Below are 15,218 nucleotides of genomic sequence, written 5' to 3'. Positions count from 1 at the left end.
ATGAGGGGAGAGTTGGGGCCATATCTGGAGATTGAGGTAAAGGACCCCAGGCAATGCTCCCAAGAATTCCTGGGGCCCTGTTGGGGGTAATCCTTCACCCTGACCTCTCTGACCCCAATTGATTACTTCCATAGGGGCCACCAGGACCCCCTGGGAGATTGGTAAGTTAAGAGTTTGTACTTCCTCCACAGCCCTGCTTTATGTTTTCCCTATGTTTTATTTTAAATTAAAATTAGCAAATTTTAATTAGCAAAATTGTAATTTCAAATTAAAATCAGCAAAAATGTTAATTTCAATGAGCAAACATTTATTTTCTCTCTCTTCCATCTGTTAGTGGATCTGTGAATTAGTATAGATCTTCTGGAAAGCAATTTGCAACCATGCCCCCAAAGTGAATGCCCTTTGACCCATCAGTACCTCCCTAGGTTTCCCCAGGCGTCCACTGTGTGACTGTATTTTCCTGTATTCCCCCAAGATCCTTTCCATGTTAATGACACCTCTTATTTCCCCTCCCATGTCCCCTCATGCCCCTGTATCTTGTGTCCCTCCCATGCCCTTCCCACCTTCTGTCTCACTGCCCCCTTGTCTGCCTGTAGGTGGATCCAGGGACTGGAATTGCAGGGGTTGGAGAGAAAGGAATAAAGGTACCAGGGCCTGGTGTGTATGTGTGTGTGTGGGGAGGCCAGGGGAACCCTGGAGGGCTGTGCCCATAGGCACCAAGGAGGGGTTTTCCCCTTCCTCCATTAGCTGCTGCTCCCTGACTGATTATGGGGCTGACTGGCTTGGGTGGACCACCCCCATACCAATGCTTCTCTTGCTCTAGGGGGAGCCTGGTGACCCCGGAGAGGATGGGCCTCGGGGCCCCAAGGGTGATGCTGGACCTCCAGGAGCTCCTGGGGAGAGGGTCTGTATCAGGAAGACCCCAGGAGTGGGTGCAGTGGGTACTGGGGCTCCTTGAAAAGCTCCCTGGACTATCTCCTGATCTCATAGAGAGGTCAATCAGTCGGTCAAGAAGCATTTATTAGACGCTTACTGTATAAATACTGGGTACACAAAGACGGGCAAAAACACAGTTCCTGCCTTCAAGGAACCTAAACTCTAATGGAGGAGACAACATGTAAACGCCTGTGTACATAGAAGCTGTATTCAGGGTAAACAGGAGGCGGTCTCAGAGGAAAGGCATTAGCAGTAAGGGGAATGAGGCCTCCCATGCAAGGTAGGATTTGAGCTGGGAAACCAAAAAAGCTGGGAGTTGGAAGTGAGGACAGAGAACATTGCAATATAAAAGGGACACACAATCCAGGGGTTGCAGGGTTAAGGAGGGCTGGGAGGAGGTGATCAGGGAAGATTTCCCAGAGGAAATGAGATTTGGGGAGCTAGCCAAGAGGATTGTGGCCTCCTCTTGAATAAGCCTCTGCCCTTCCTCCTCACAGGGGGCTGAAGGTTTGCGAGGTCCTCCTGGATCCCGGGTGAGTGCACCCTCTTCATCCTCATCATTCTTCCTTTCCCTACCCCCTCCTCCACTTTCATGCTTTCTGACCAGTCCCTTGTGTTTGTTCTGTTCAGGGTGATTCAGGTGACCGGGGCCCTGCTGGGGAGAAGGTGAGGAGGCCTGGGAAGGAGCCCATGCACCACCCCTTACTGTGCTGGAGGCAGGGGGATGGTGAAGATGACCAGCCTGGCAGGGGCTGAGGTGGAGGGAGAGGGTACTCACTCCTGCTCATCCACCTGCTCTTGAGGGGAAGGGTGGGGTTGGGACAGGCTGTCCCACAGTGCTCTTTTCCTTCCCCAGGGTGAGCGAGGACCCCCTGGGTCTGATGGTCGGAATGGACTGGATGGGAAGCCAGGAGCAGTAGGGCCCCCTGGCCTGAGGGTGAGTCATAGTGGAACGTGAGCTTGGGGTCCTTGTATGACTTGAGCCTTTGTCCCATCCTCCCAAGGGGAGTTGGCTTCCTAGCCTCCCTCTATTAGGTTTCCTGAAGTTGGGCTTCTGGATCCACTCTCCTTCAGTTAGTGAGCACCATCTTAGCTTTCCCCATATATTATGGAGGAAATGGGATGGGTGGAGTCTGAGAGGGTCCAGAAACCCAAAGTCAGTTTTCCCCATTTGAGAGAGTTTCCAAACTCAGGCTCTGATCTCCAAGGAGTGTTCTCCGCATTCACATAGGGGATTCCTCATCTTTCTCTGATAAAAAGATGCTCCCCTCAGCCACCACACCCACATAGTGACCATGAACCTGAACGAATGGCCACATGATGCAAGGACTCCCTGGCTACTCCAGGCACACTGATCTTCTTGTCCCTGGGCACAGTAACCCTGGAAACCGCTGACCACCTCTCTCTCCGCAGGGTGACAGTGGCAAAACTGGGGAGCCCGGAAGAGATGTGAGTTTAGCCTGAGGGGCAGGATACTGTCCATGACTTTGCCCCCAATGTGCCCATGGGTCACTTTAAGAGCCCCCAGGAGAGGAGGGAAGAGAGGGGCAAGATGGGGGATAGATAGCAGGGGTGGGAGAGAGGAGGAAAGTCTGTTGGGTCAGGGGGAGTTGTGGGGCTCTCTCCCTTTGCTGTGTGTGTGTGTGTGTGATGTCTCATTCTCCTCTGGGGAAGTCTCTGTCCTGTCCTTGGGAGAGGGTATCCTTTGGGGGTTTGGGGAAGGGGGATATTCCCTACCTAGCTCTCTGCCACATCAACATATAGGGACTATTTCAGGGACTCCCTGGCCTGAGAGGAGAACAGGGACCCCCTGGACCTCCTGGTCTTCCTGGAGTGGTTGTAAGTATCCATGGCTTGAGGTCTCATCTGATGTTGGAGTCCTTCCCTTCCTCCACCTAACTTGGGCTGATCTTGGAATTTTTGAGCCTAGTGGGGCAGGCATTAGGGATTATGACTCTGACCCTGATCCCTGAAGGACTCCTAACCTTAATCTCCAATGTTTTCTGACTCTACTCTGACAGGGGAAGCCTGGGGATGATGGCAAACCAGGGCTGAATGGAAAAAATGTGAGTCTGGGGTGAGACTGGGAGGAGGTGTCCATAGTCACATATAACCACATACTGATAGTCATGCTAGATGTCCAGTCAGATGGACCCATGCACTCACTCTCAATCATTACACATGAGTCACATGAGAACATGACTACAGATAGCTGGGTGTGTGGAGCTGCGTACTCTGAACTGAGGGATTGCGGGATCTTCTTTCTCTACTCAGGGAGAACCTGGGGACCCTGGAGAAGATGGGAGGAAGGTAAAGAGTCCTCCATCCCCCAGCACCTGGAACCAGCCCTGATGATTCCCATTCCCTCCACCCCCATCTCCACTCAGTGGGATCTGGGCCTGGGGACAACTGGTCTGAGGTGTCTATCTTTGTTAGGGTGACAAGGGTGAAGCTGGAGCCCCGGGAAGAGACGTGAGTTACCCTTCTTTTTGAGATTACTCCTGGTACATGATCCCTTCCCCCCACCAATCTCTCAGTACATGACCCCTTGACTGCCCCTTCCCCCCAGGCCACTTTTGCCTCTTTGCTGGGACTCTCAGAATCCATTGAGTAGGGTCTTTTGGGCTCCATCATTTCTTGGGTCATGGGAGGGCATGTGGGTGTGAGGTGGGAGTCCCTGAGGATAGAGGGGACCGTTGGTGACGTGCTTTGTTCTCTTCAGGGTCGAGATGGTTCCAAAGGTGATCGTGGGGATGTAGGAAGCCTAGGACTACAGGGTCCCCCTGGACTCCCTGGCCCAGTTGGCCCCCCTGGCCAGGTACTTTCTCTACATCCACTGCCTACATTTGGGCACATTCTAGACATCGAGGAAAAGATGGACTACGCAGAGAAGCTTTGGAGTTTGGAGATGAGATGCGGGATCCTGGCTTCCTTCCTGAGACCTGGAGGCTCTTTGTCTGGTGGGGGTGGGGGCAGGAAGGGAAGGGTGTAAAACAAGCCCAGGAGCCACCATACCCTCTATGACTCAATTTCTCCATGTGTCTTAGGGTTTTCCAGGTGTTGCTGGGAGTCCAGGGCCCAAGGTAAGTTTTCTTGAGAAGGTGAAAAAGGGAATGTATCACCTGAGTGGGAGAGACACCTTGGAGGCTGACCCCTCCCCTTCCCTTCCCTTCTTTCCTCCCTTTCCTCACTTCTCTCCCCTTCCTCCCCTTTTCCTATTGTTCTCTGTTGGTTGAATTGACCTCCCCTCTTCCCCGTCCCAACTTTATTCTTAGGGTGACCGAGGAGAAGCAGGAGCCAGAGGTGAACAGGTGAAATTCCTCCTTCCTTTTCCCCCAGCCTGTCCCTGCCCTGCCCTCTATGGGGCTTCCTTCCCACCAGATGGTCTGGCACCTGCCTCTCTCATGAACCTCCATGAATTCTCCTGACTCCATTGAGAAGCCCTGCACCCATAAAGATAAAACATGACAATCATATCCATACATCCCCCCATCATACACAGATGTGCATGTGCATGCATGTATACACACACACACACACACACAGAGTCCCATGACCCCATGTGGTCCCAGAAAGCACTTTATAGGCATGGCCATGTGCACACCTGGTCCTACCTGCCCACATGGCCCACAGTGCTTGCTTACACAGCCTATCATACATATGTCTCGAAGTATACCCAATTACCTTCCTCCTAGGACCCATGTGGACTTCCCTGTGTGTCCTCTTGGCTTCATAGGAAAGTGGGAGGAGAGGGAGATTGATGGGACTAAGAGACGGTAAAGGAAAGGGCTGCCCACTGTGTCCTGGTCTCTGGAAGTCTAGGCCTGGGTCTGATCATGCTTGAACTAGTCATGCCAGGACAGTACTTATAACAGCCAGCACTGCTGGGACACCCCCCCCACCCCCCGCTTTGTGTGGAGCAGGATGGGGGGGCTTGGGAAAAGAGAGAACCTGGGGGGCCGTTGCCTACCCTATTTTCTTTTTTTTCTTCTTTTTCTTTTTTTGCCTACCTTATTTTTTTCTTTTCTTTTTTTGCTTACCGTCTTTTCCCCCTTTCTTAGGGACTCCCTGGCGAACGTGGCTTGAAAGGGGAATCAGGATCTGTGACAGTAAGTGAGACACTAGAAGGGAAATGGCCAATGCATATGGGGTGATGGGCAGAACAAGAAGCCTGAGGAAGTGGGATGTCCTGGGATCTTAACCCCTCATCTTTTGTGTCCCCTCAGAACATAGAACAATCCCTGGAGTCCCTTGGCCTCAAGGTAAGATGTTGGGAGAATTGGGGAGGGTAGCAGAAATTGTGAGGGGAGAGTGAGTGCCAATGGGATAGACAGGGCAGCAGACATCCCCAGGAGGGACTAGGGACAGGGGGTGAGTACCCAGAGGCAGAGGATGGATACTTTAAGGAGTGATAGGCACTGGATATCCCTGGAACAGGTGAGATGAGAGGAAATGTTTCCTTGCAGGGCAGGGCAGGGCAGGACAGGGCAGGGAAGAGAGAGGATATAGAGTGGTAAATACTCAGGGCCCCTGGTAACAGACCTGGGGGCATGTGACAGTTCTGTACTTCCCATTTAATCCCTCAGTGGTCTCAGATTTTCTCCCATTCTCTTCACCCCTTCCAAGGTTTCTGCACTTCGACAAATTGTGAAAGATAGCTCAGAGGGCTTCCTTGGCATCTCTGACCGATTCCGAGGGTACAAAGGGGACCCTGGAGAGCGTGGGCCAATGGGCAAGGAGGTAAGTGGGAGAGTTGGGGATGATGATGATGGTGGGGGGGGGGATGATGTGGTATAGCAGTAAGGGCATTGATTTTTGGGGGGGGGTGGCAATTGGGGGTAAGTGACTTGCCCAAGGTCACACAGCTAGTAAATGTCTGAAGCTGGATTTGAACTCCTGTCCTCCTGACTCCAGGCCCAGGGCTCTGTCCACTGCACCACCTAGCTGTCCCAAGGACCTTGTATTTAGAGATAGAAGTCCAAAGTTTGAATTCCAGTTCTCTGTGACCTAGAGTTAATGATTTTTCTGGACCTTTCTTTCCTCATCTGTAAAATGAGGGAGTTGGACTTTGATGTCCAAGGTCCTTTCTAGTGCTAGACTTAATGGTCCGCTGTTACAAGGGACCAGGGATTTAAGCCCTTCCAGAAGTGTGGCTAGTGCAGCCACAGCCATTAGGGAGTTAGTTTTGTTGGTCCTTCTTACAAGGGATTCTGGGGTCAGGGGTACCTTGGAACCTCATGGAGTTATCCTCCTTCATTAGGGGCCTGTTGGCTTGACTGGAGAGCGAGGCCCGAAGGGAGACAGAGGAGACGCAGGTCCCCCGGGACCTCCAGGCCATGGCCTTATAGAGAGGGGACCCCCTGGTCCTCCTGGTCAGCCTGGGGAGCCAGGCAAACCTGGTATCCCTGGGCTCCCAGGCCGAGCAGGAGAGCTGGGCGAAGCTGGACGGCCAGGGGAGAGGGTGAGTATGAGGGACGTGAGGAATAGGGAGGTGATGAGTATGGTCTCTCTACTGGGGAGTGGGGAGGGAGCAAAAACAGGGGCAGGAGGGAGGGGTGGGATGGGGAAGAGTTGATCCCCTGCCACAGCTCCATCCCAATACTGCTTTGAGAGGTTAAGGGTATACATATGGGAGGGGGGAATGGGGGAGATAAATGAGGGAAACATGGCAGGGGGAGGGGGGTTAAGCATGATTCCCTGAGTGGAGAGGAGGAATGAGGGCTGAGAATGGGGCAGAAGGGTTGGGGAGGGAAGGGCTAATGCTTGGCATGATCCCCACAATATTATTTGCTTTTTCAGGGTGAGCGTGGAGAGAAAGGGGAGCGTGGCGAACAAGTGAGTAGAGTGAAGTGTCCAAAGAACCCAAATGGCTCCCTCTCAGGAGCTCCTGAAGTGGGAGGAGGGAGAGGGCAGAGGATTGACTCTTTTTATCTCATCCACAGGGCAGAGATGGGTTACAAGGGCCTCCTGGACCCCCTGGGCCGAAGGTGAGGCACCCTGGATGTCCTCTGATGTCCTCACAGTCCTGCTGACCCATCAGTCACCCCTACCTAAGCAAGTTTCATTTAGGAGAAAGACCCCTAGACTTTTCCCTTGAACCCTAGGGTGGAAAGGGTCACAGAACCTGAGTTCTGTTTCTGACTCTCCTATGTAGCACTCATAGGACCTAGGGCTTATCTGTAAAATGTGGGTGTTAGACCAGATGAAAGCCACGATCCCTTCCAGCTCCCAATTCCATTCCTAGTCTCTTGCTGGGACACTGTCATTCTTAGCGGCCCAAGGACAGAATTTTCCTTCTGATCCATGTCTGGGGGCAATGCCACTGCTTGCCACCAATGTGGCTGGGTGATTCACAGCTTCCTGATCAGGGTACCCCAGCCTGGTGCTCTTAGACTCTTTACGAATGGCAGGTAGAAATGCCATCTGTTAACTAACCTTTAGACACCCTGAGGGGCATTGATGGTAGTACCCATTCTGTTCATTAAAGATTCTCCCCGCACTGCCTGTCACTGCTGCTCTTGCTTACGCCTCCCCAACTCATTTCCTCATTTTCTAGGTTGACGTGGATGGGATAATTCCCGGAGTCCCTGGAGAGCCTGGCGTCCCTGGGCTCAGGGGAGCTAAGGTCAGTCTGGGCCAGAATGGTGGTAATCAGTTTTCCTTATCTGTAAGATGGGGATGATAATGCTTGTACATGGGACGGTTGTGGGGAAGACACCTGGTAAAGCTTAAGGTGCCGTTGACATCTGTGCTGTTTTAATATTGTGAACTTAAACACCCCCTGACACGAGCCTTCTCCCATAAGAATATTAAAACAGGATTGCATGTAAAACCACAAATCTCAGTTGCATAACTGCTTTCTTCTTAAAAGAAGCATATAGTAAATTCTGCATGTAACTTCCAAACGCTTTGGTTTTTCCGTGCTTTCTTCTGCTCTCCTTTGTGCATTTAAAAATTTTTCAGTAGCTCTCTCTGGCATCATTACTGCAACCTTTCCCCCTTCAAAAGAGAGGAGGAAAATTCATTAGCAAATAAGCAAATGCACACGGTAGCCATGTCCAGAAACGTCTCCTTCTGCTCCTTATGGTACAATTGAAATGAGATCTTTTTTTCTTCCTCTTCCTCCTCTTCCTCTTTCTCTGCCTCCTTCTTTTCACCCCTCCTTGTCCTGGGGATGAATAGGGTAGGCATTTGATTAAGACTGAAAGGAGACAGGAGAGGGTGGGCGCCAGGATATCCAGATGTCTGATACATAGACTTCTCTTCCCTTGTCAGGGTGAGCCTGGTAGAGATGGTGATCGAGGCTCCAAAGGAGACAAGGTAAGAGTCATCCCTGGGGTCCCCTCAGCAGCTGAGGGGGCTCCTTTGTCCTGGCCCCAAAGTAGCTTCTCTGGTTCCTCAGGTGGATTGGGGAGAAACTGGTTTATCTTCTTCTTGAGAGACAAGCCTGTGATTCCCTCCCCTTCCCAAGAAGGGATCCAGCCTTCCTGGTCATCACAGGGCTCACCAGTGCTTATTGTGGATCAAATATGAATAAATAAGTACCCTTGGGCTCCTCCTTGAAGGGTGAGGGGCTGCACCCTGGCCTGGGTCTAAGGTCACCAAGGTTTAGTGTCTATTGTTGGAATTGCAGGGAGAAAATGGAGCCAAGGGTGACCGCGGAGAGGTTGGAGAGAAAGGCCGAGATGGCAGCCCGGTGAGCATGAACTGGCTTCCTCGGGCACTTACTGGCCTGCTTGGGTGGGAGGCTGTGTCTATGTGGAGCCTTGCATGGGCCTTTAAGGGGCAGACCCATGAGAGAAAGCATGTGGGTCATGGGAAGGAGTGCATATGTGTCTGGAACTTCATGTGGGAAACTTTGTGAGTAAATTGACATAATGTAGGACCTCAGCCCTGTGTGTGTGGACTCTTTGTATGTGGGGACACATAGAGACTGCATGTGTACTCAGGACTGTGTATGTATATACTCCTTTGTGCATAAGGCTGTGTGGGGAGGCTACATGTGTGTAAGCTTGTGTGTGTGTGTGTGTGTGTGTGTGTGTGTGTGTGTGTGTGACAATTTTGTGTACCTAGTACTGTGTGTGCACGGGACACATGGACTGCAATGCACATGAGACTGCTTGAATGGAGACCTTGTTAGCCAGAAACTAACCTCAGTTTGGTCCCTGGGGTGGCAGTGTTGAAGGTGGAGGTGGACGTGGTGGTATCCATTCTTAGGACACCCTAGACCTGTCCAGGGTCCATGCCCTGGAGCTTGGAGGTTGGGGAAGGGAAAATCCTCTGTAGGCTCTTCAGGGCTAATATTGTTCTCTCCAGGGTCCTTCTGGAGAGCGGGGACCATCAGGGCCAGAGGGAAAGCCGGTGAGTGGGGACCTTGTGAAAAGAAGGTGGACCAGGTCACAGTTCTAGTGTTAACGCCCCATGACCTCTAAAGGGTGGAATGAGCCAATAATTCTGTTCCCTTGCCTAGCTCTAGGCCCCTCCCAACATCAGGCTTTGGATTCAAGCAAGATGGGTCTAGGGGCAGTTAGCTCAGCATTCCTTCCAGGTGTAGTAGTAGTCAGCCTTTGGAATATCTGGTCCTTGGTTTTCCTTCATTGTTGGGCAAGCAGGGTACAAGCAAGATGGGGGTGGATGAGAGTGGCCAAGGGAGGATTATAATTATATCCTTTGATTATAAATCATGGGGTCATCAATTATAGAAACTGAGGCCCAGAGAGTTTAAGTGTTTCAGGGTCACAAGACTAGTAAGTGTCATAGGCAGGGTGTAACCCTGATCTTCCTGACCCTACGTCCAGTGCTGTATCCACTGTTCCTCTGGGGAGTCTTACTGCAAGGTCTTGGGGCTGTTTCCACCCTCAGCATTAGCCACCCAGTCCTTTCTCACAATTCCAAAGATCCGTGGTTACGGTCATAGTTGATTCCACTGAAGAGTCATAGGTCAGTGTCCCCCAACCTTTATGGACTTGTAGAGGAAACCCTCATCTCATCCCTTCTCCATCTAGGGTCCTCAGGGTGCAAGAGGAGCCCCAGGTCCAGCAGTGAGTACCCCCCACACATCCACCTGGTCTTCACTTTCCAGAGAATGCCCCTCACCTTCAGGGGACTCCCCTGTTCTCTCACCCTGGGGACCCAACTGCTCCCCCATGTTCCCTGGGATCCTTTCTGTTCCTGTTCTCCCCAGAAGCCTCTTTGCTCCCCACTTCCAGGCCTCCTCCTCTGTTCCTAGCCCATAGAAACCTCACTGACCTTTCCCTTTCTCTTGATTGTGTTCCCACCTTCCTTCTTGGGGTCCTCCTTTCACTCCAAGGACTTCCTGGTCTTGTAAACCAGGATACCTCAGTTTCTCCATCTGTTTAGTTCAGAGAGGACTTTGGGTGAGGAGGCTGTGGGGGTATTGGCACTAGGTTTTTCTCATCAGACTTCTTCCTCTTTCCCAGGGCAACCATGGGGACCCAGGACCACAGGGTGCTCCGGTGAGTGAGGGGATGTAGTGCCCCTGGGGCAATGCCATGGGAGGGTTTTTTTTCTGCCTCTTTATGAGAAATGGGAAGGGAGGAGAATAGGAGTCAGTGGTGGTAATGGGGGCTGCCCAGAAACCAGCAGAACTGTCAGGTCAGGGTTGTAGGGATGGAGCTGGTGGCACTCCCTGGTGGCCCCATTGAGTGAAGGGGGTTGGTGTTGGTGAGTCACCTACAGCCTCAGTGATGGCCACGGCTCTCAGATACTCAGTAGGTACCCCCTTCTAGACAACACCACCTATCTCTCCTTATTCTTTTGGAGGGCAGAAGAGTTAGTGAGAACAGAGGCTGTTCCTGGGCCCTGGAGGGAGGGAGGGCCGTGCCCAGGTAATGTCATAACGATGTCGATGTCACAGGTCTGAATTAGCTCTAAGCCCATCTGGCCCCAGTGACTATAAGCAGGCCACCCAAGGCTGCCTGATCAGCGCTTGTGGAGGGGCTGGAGGCCCTGAGATGATATGGGAGGGAACTTGAGATTGTCATGGGGGAAGCAAGGGCCATGCTGAGCCAAAGGTCCTGAGGACCAGCATGATGGAATGGGGTTAAGAGAGCTGCTGGAGTCAGGCCTGGCCTTCTATTCTGAGATTGTACTGGGAGGAGGCCCGAGGTTTGATTAATCTTAGACTTCTCCTCTACTGTCCACCCTGTCCCTTGACCTCTGACTATTACTTTGAACCTTCTCTCCAGGGACTTGCTGGCCCTGCAGGACCCCAAGGCCCATCGGGTTTGAAGGTCAGTGAAAGGTGTTTTGGGGTGCTATGTATGACTTAGTCATCTGGCCTAGGAGACCCTGTGGGGAAGGACAGGATCCTGTCTGGGGACAGAGTACCCCAGAGGAGATGGAAAGGAATTGGGTGGGAGCAGTGGGGACCACACTTCCTAGGGGGAGCCGTGTACTAGTTTAGGCAAAGAAAACATCAGATAGCTGGCAGCTGGAGGGATGTAGAGATTGACCCTTCTGGGGCAAAGGGGACTTTGGAGAGGAAAGGTCTGGTCTGTGGGAGCCCGGGTTGTGTTTACAGTTTCATGGGATTACTTGGATTGTTTGCAGGGCGAGCCTGGTGAAGCTGGACCACCTGGGCGGGTAAGTGACTCCTACCTTTGAGGGGTCATCGGGGTTGGTCACGTAGGGTCAGTGCAGGAGAATTATGGGTGGGGGGCTGGTGTTACTGTTTCTCCTGATCTTTTGTCTCCTGATGAGGTCCCTAGGTAGGGTTTCCCATAAGGGGGGGTTGGGGAGGTTATTCCCTCTGAGAAACTTTGGCTCAGTTTCTTTGTCCATCTGTGTCTTCACGTAGGGCCTTCCGGGCCCCCCGGGAGCTGTGGGTCTGCCTGGCCCCCCAGGTTCCTCTGGCCTTGTGGTGAGTGGCTATGTTTGCCTTGGGTTGGAGGGGCACCCTAGGTCTCTGTACCATTCCCAGGCTCTGTCTCACCCCCAGTCCCACCCCTGGGAGTGTTTCTCCTTTTCAATCTTTGTCCTGTTCTCCTGGCCTCCTTTCCTCCTTCCCATCACATTTGATATGTTCCTCTCTCCACCCCTCTAGGGCCCACAGGGGGCACCAGGTTTACCAGGCCAAGTGGTGAGTCTTTGGGCAAGGAATGGGGATATTATATATTTTTAAAATTTTATTTTTTGGAATGGGGATATTAGTTGGAAAGGGAGGGATAGGGAAAGATGGTGACAGATGGTAATGACTCGTGACATCTTTCTCTTAGGGGGAGACAGGGAAGCCTGGAGTGACGGGCCGGGATGGTAAAGATGGAGAAAGGGGAGCCCCTGGCATCCCTGTAAGTATGCAGACTGGGAAGGTGGCATCATGGAGAGAAGGAAGAGGGGCTGGAGGGCTGGACTGAGAGAGCTGGGGTGGAGGTGGCGGGGGACGGGGGGGGGCGGCGGGAAGGGATGGAGTCAGAGGGTTAATCAGGGTGAGGGAAGGGAAGGCATGAGAGGGTGGGCAGAGGTCAGCCTCTCTAATGTTCTTCTGGGGCAGGGGCCGCCTGGCCTGCCTGGCCCTGTCGGACCTAAGGGGGAGCCCGGAGCTGCAGGACTCCCGGGACAGGTAACTGGACAATGTGACCCAACCCCTTTGCCCCTCAGCCCTCCCTCTGCCCTTCCTCCACCCCAGTCATTGCTCTGAGCCCAGACCATCCAGCTGCTCCAAGTCCCAGAATCAGGAGCCAGAAGGCCTGGTTTCAAGCTCCAGCTCAGTCACTAACTAGCCTCGTCACCTTGGGCAAGTCAGTGACCTCTCTGGGCCTTGATTTCTTCCTCTGCAAAATGAATGTGATGAGCAAAAATCTCACAAGCTGTTATGACGATCAGATAGAAAATTGTGTGTGTGAAGCATGTTGTAAACTATGTTCTAGAGAGACTCAGCTCTGGAGTTGGGGGAGGGGGGTCCAAATCCAGGGTCTCACATTAGGCACCTCTCTCTTAGCCTCAATTTCCTCATCTGTATAAAGGGGAGGGGATTAGACTATGCTCCCTTCCTACTGTAAATCACAACAAGATAAACTGTGTATGACCCTAAGGATATGCCTTTAGCATCTGTTCTTTTTTTTTTAATAAATTTATTTTTTATTTTTAGTTTATAACACTCATTTCCACAAGTTTTTGGGTTCCAAACTTTCTCTCCCTCCCTCTCCTCCCCCCTCCCCCCCAAGATGACATGTAATCCAATGTAGGTTCTACGTATACCTTCACATTGAACTTACTTACATAATAGTCCAGTTGTAATGAAGAATTATAACCAATGGAATGAATCATGAGAAAGGAAACCAAAAAAAGAAGGAAAGAAAAGAGAGCCAAAAGTTTGCCTCCATCTGCATTCAGACTCCATAATTCTTTCTCTGGTTGTGCATAGCTTTTTCCATCATGAGTCTTTTGGAGCTGTCTTTGAACCTTGCATTGATGAGAGGAGCCAAGTCTATCAAAGTTAGTCATTACAGATGCCGTGCGTCTGTAATTGTGTGTGATGATCTCCTGGTTCTGTTCCCCTCACTCATTAGCTTCTGTTCTTGAGGAGGCCAGGGTTATCCCTCCATTCTACAAGAAACCTTCGAGAAGTAAAAGTTAGTCCCCTTCCTGTTGTCCCCCCAACAAGGGGACGATGGTGCAGATGAGGAGGTGACAGCTGCTCCCAGGGGATGCACTCACAAATTGTGTCTCTCTCCCCTCCCAGGCTGTGGTTGGGCCCCCTGGTTTGAAGGGTGAGAAGGTGAGTGATTCAGGACCAAGTCCTGGGGGAGGGAATGGGACAAAGACTTGGGCCAGGTGAAGGGTTCAGGTGGGGAAGTGACTGGGTCCTGGAGGGTGGAGAAGATCCCTCTTTCTCTGGGGCCTTCCCTTCACTTTTCCTGATTCCATTCTCTTGGTTCTTAGGGAGCCCCTGGAGGCCTTGCTGGGGACCTTGTGGGAGAACCTGTGAGTGTGTCTCTTTAGTACCTGGGGTTTCCATAATTCTTAATCGGTGACCTCTGTAACTCCCTAGGATAATCATCATAACCCTTATGATCACCCCTAGAGTGAACCCATGACTCCTGATCAGTTACTCCCCCAAAGTACCTGTACTGATCCCCCAAGGATAGTGATCTGTGGCCTCCCACACCTACCCCAGAGTAGCCATTGTGACCCTCAGTCACTTACCTCTGAGCCTATCCCGTTGACCCCTGTTCCCTAACCCTGTTTCTGCAGGGATCCAAAGGGGACAGAGGACTTCCTGGGCCTCGAGGAGAGAAGGTGAGGACTGGACCTCTCTCTCCAAGTTCACTAATCCAAGGTGGAAGGGAGAAAGAGGACCGGGTGCCTAGCTCTGGAGAAGAAGGGGAGCCCATGTTTGGTCTGCAGTCCCCGTATCCTCTTTTCCCTCTGTGCAGGGTGAGGCTGGACAACCTGGGGAACCTGGAGACCCTGGAGAGGATGTAAGTTGGGGTGGTGCCGATGAAGGGAGAACATATCTAAGAACATGAATGAATGTACACACCTGTGCTGGCTCAGGTGTATAAAAAGATATACATACTTGAACACATCCTGGGGGGACTTATGTACATTTATATAGTATGTATGTATACGTTATAATATACATATATTGTATATACACATGTGTCTGAGCACCTTTATGTCTCTGCTGTCACATCTGAGCACATACATGCCTGTATCCCTATGTCTGAGCACATGTGTCCAAGGTCACATGCTAGAGCTCTCTAGTTTCTGTGTTTCTCTTTCTCAGGGCCGGAAAGGGGCAACAGGACTCAGAGGTGAAAAGGTGAGCATGCCTGACCTCCACCCCCAGCCCCCATGTACATTTTCCTCCAGTTCCATCTTTCCAGCTGGGCTCCCCTCCTCTCTCCCCCATCCCCTCCTGTGACTCTCCCTGGTACTCTGTGTTCCCCTAATACTTACTGTGGTCTTTGCTGGGGTGGTGTTGGGGGTGGGGCTGGGGCTATCATGGGGGTTTCTTAGATTCCTCCAAGGCCCCAGAGTTAACCTCCCCTTCTCCCTTCAGGGCTCCATGGGGATTGGGGTCCAGGGCCCCCCTGGATCAGATGGGCCCCCAGGCCTGAAGGTGAGAGTACGCCCCTCCTCAGCTCAAGCTGGCAGTTTTGAGATAGAGAAGAAGACCCTGGAGGGGGGCGTGGTTTGGGGGCAGGAGAAATGGGGCATAAGAGGATGGGGATCCTAAGAGACTGAAAAATAGCAGGGTGGGAGTGGAGCAGGGGGTGGAGAAGAAGCAATAGATTTGTGCTCTGTGATTTGGGCAA

General features: G+C 52.0%; 1 protein-coding gene across 1 annotated transcript in view; it reads left to right on the top strand.

Moving 5' to 3' along the window:
- Positions 1 to 15,218, top strand: part of COL7A1 (collagen type VII alpha 1 chain) — a 60,111-nt gene that overhangs the window by 33,577 nt on the left and 11,316 nt on the right. Inside the window, exons 57-94 of the mRNA XM_036738329.1 lie at positions 135 to 161; positions 597 to 644; positions 824 to 904; positions 1,434 to 1,469; positions 1,567 to 1,602; positions 1,793 to 1,873; positions 2,350 to 2,385; positions 2,713 to 2,775; positions 2,958 to 3,002; positions 3,211 to 3,246; positions 3,373 to 3,408; positions 3,659 to 3,754; positions 3,984 to 4,019; positions 4,212 to 4,247; positions 4,998 to 5,045; positions 5,163 to 5,198; positions 5,563 to 5,676; positions 6,197 to 6,397; positions 6,736 to 6,771; positions 6,879 to 6,923; positions 7,493 to 7,561; positions 8,212 to 8,256; positions 8,570 to 8,632; positions 9,253 to 9,297; positions 9,942 to 9,977; positions 10,377 to 10,412; positions 11,145 to 11,189; positions 11,509 to 11,541; positions 11,756 to 11,818; positions 12,002 to 12,037; positions 12,174 to 12,245; positions 12,449 to 12,517; positions 13,640 to 13,675; positions 13,840 to 13,881; positions 14,152 to 14,196; positions 14,334 to 14,378; positions 14,687 to 14,722; positions 14,963 to 15,022. Coding sequence (XP_036594224.1) covers positions 135 to 161; positions 597 to 644; positions 824 to 904; positions 1,434 to 1,469; positions 1,567 to 1,602; positions 1,793 to 1,873; positions 2,350 to 2,385; positions 2,713 to 2,775; positions 2,958 to 3,002; positions 3,211 to 3,246; positions 3,373 to 3,408; positions 3,659 to 3,754; positions 3,984 to 4,019; positions 4,212 to 4,247; positions 4,998 to 5,045; positions 5,163 to 5,198; positions 5,563 to 5,676; positions 6,197 to 6,397; positions 6,736 to 6,771; positions 6,879 to 6,923; positions 7,493 to 7,561; positions 8,212 to 8,256; positions 8,570 to 8,632; positions 9,253 to 9,297; positions 9,942 to 9,977; positions 10,377 to 10,412; positions 11,145 to 11,189; positions 11,509 to 11,541; positions 11,756 to 11,818; positions 12,002 to 12,037; positions 12,174 to 12,245; positions 12,449 to 12,517; positions 13,640 to 13,675; positions 13,840 to 13,881; positions 14,152 to 14,196; positions 14,334 to 14,378; positions 14,687 to 14,722; positions 14,963 to 15,022 — 2,049 coding nt within the window. The remainder of the gene's footprint in view (positions 1 to 134; positions 162 to 596; positions 645 to 823; positions 905 to 1,433; positions 1,470 to 1,566; positions 1,603 to 1,792; positions 1,874 to 2,349; positions 2,386 to 2,712; positions 2,776 to 2,957; positions 3,003 to 3,210; positions 3,247 to 3,372; positions 3,409 to 3,658; positions 3,755 to 3,983; positions 4,020 to 4,211; positions 4,248 to 4,997; positions 5,046 to 5,162; positions 5,199 to 5,562; positions 5,677 to 6,196; positions 6,398 to 6,735; positions 6,772 to 6,878; positions 6,924 to 7,492; positions 7,562 to 8,211; positions 8,257 to 8,569; positions 8,633 to 9,252; positions 9,298 to 9,941; positions 9,978 to 10,376; positions 10,413 to 11,144; positions 11,190 to 11,508; positions 11,542 to 11,755; positions 11,819 to 12,001; positions 12,038 to 12,173; positions 12,246 to 12,448; positions 12,518 to 13,639; positions 13,676 to 13,839; positions 13,882 to 14,151; positions 14,197 to 14,333; positions 14,379 to 14,686; positions 14,723 to 14,962; positions 15,023 to 15,218) is intronic.

This window comes from Trichosurus vulpecula, chromosome 9 (genome assembly GCF_011100635.1).
Source record: "Trichosurus vulpecula isolate mTriVul1 chromosome 9, mTriVul1.pri, whole genome shotgun sequence".
Taxonomy (NCBI): domain Eukaryota; kingdom Metazoa; phylum Chordata; class Mammalia; order Diprotodontia; family Phalangeridae; genus Trichosurus; species Trichosurus vulpecula.
Note: the sequence above shows the minus strand (reverse complement) of the source record. Positions and strands in the feature narration are given on the sequence as shown.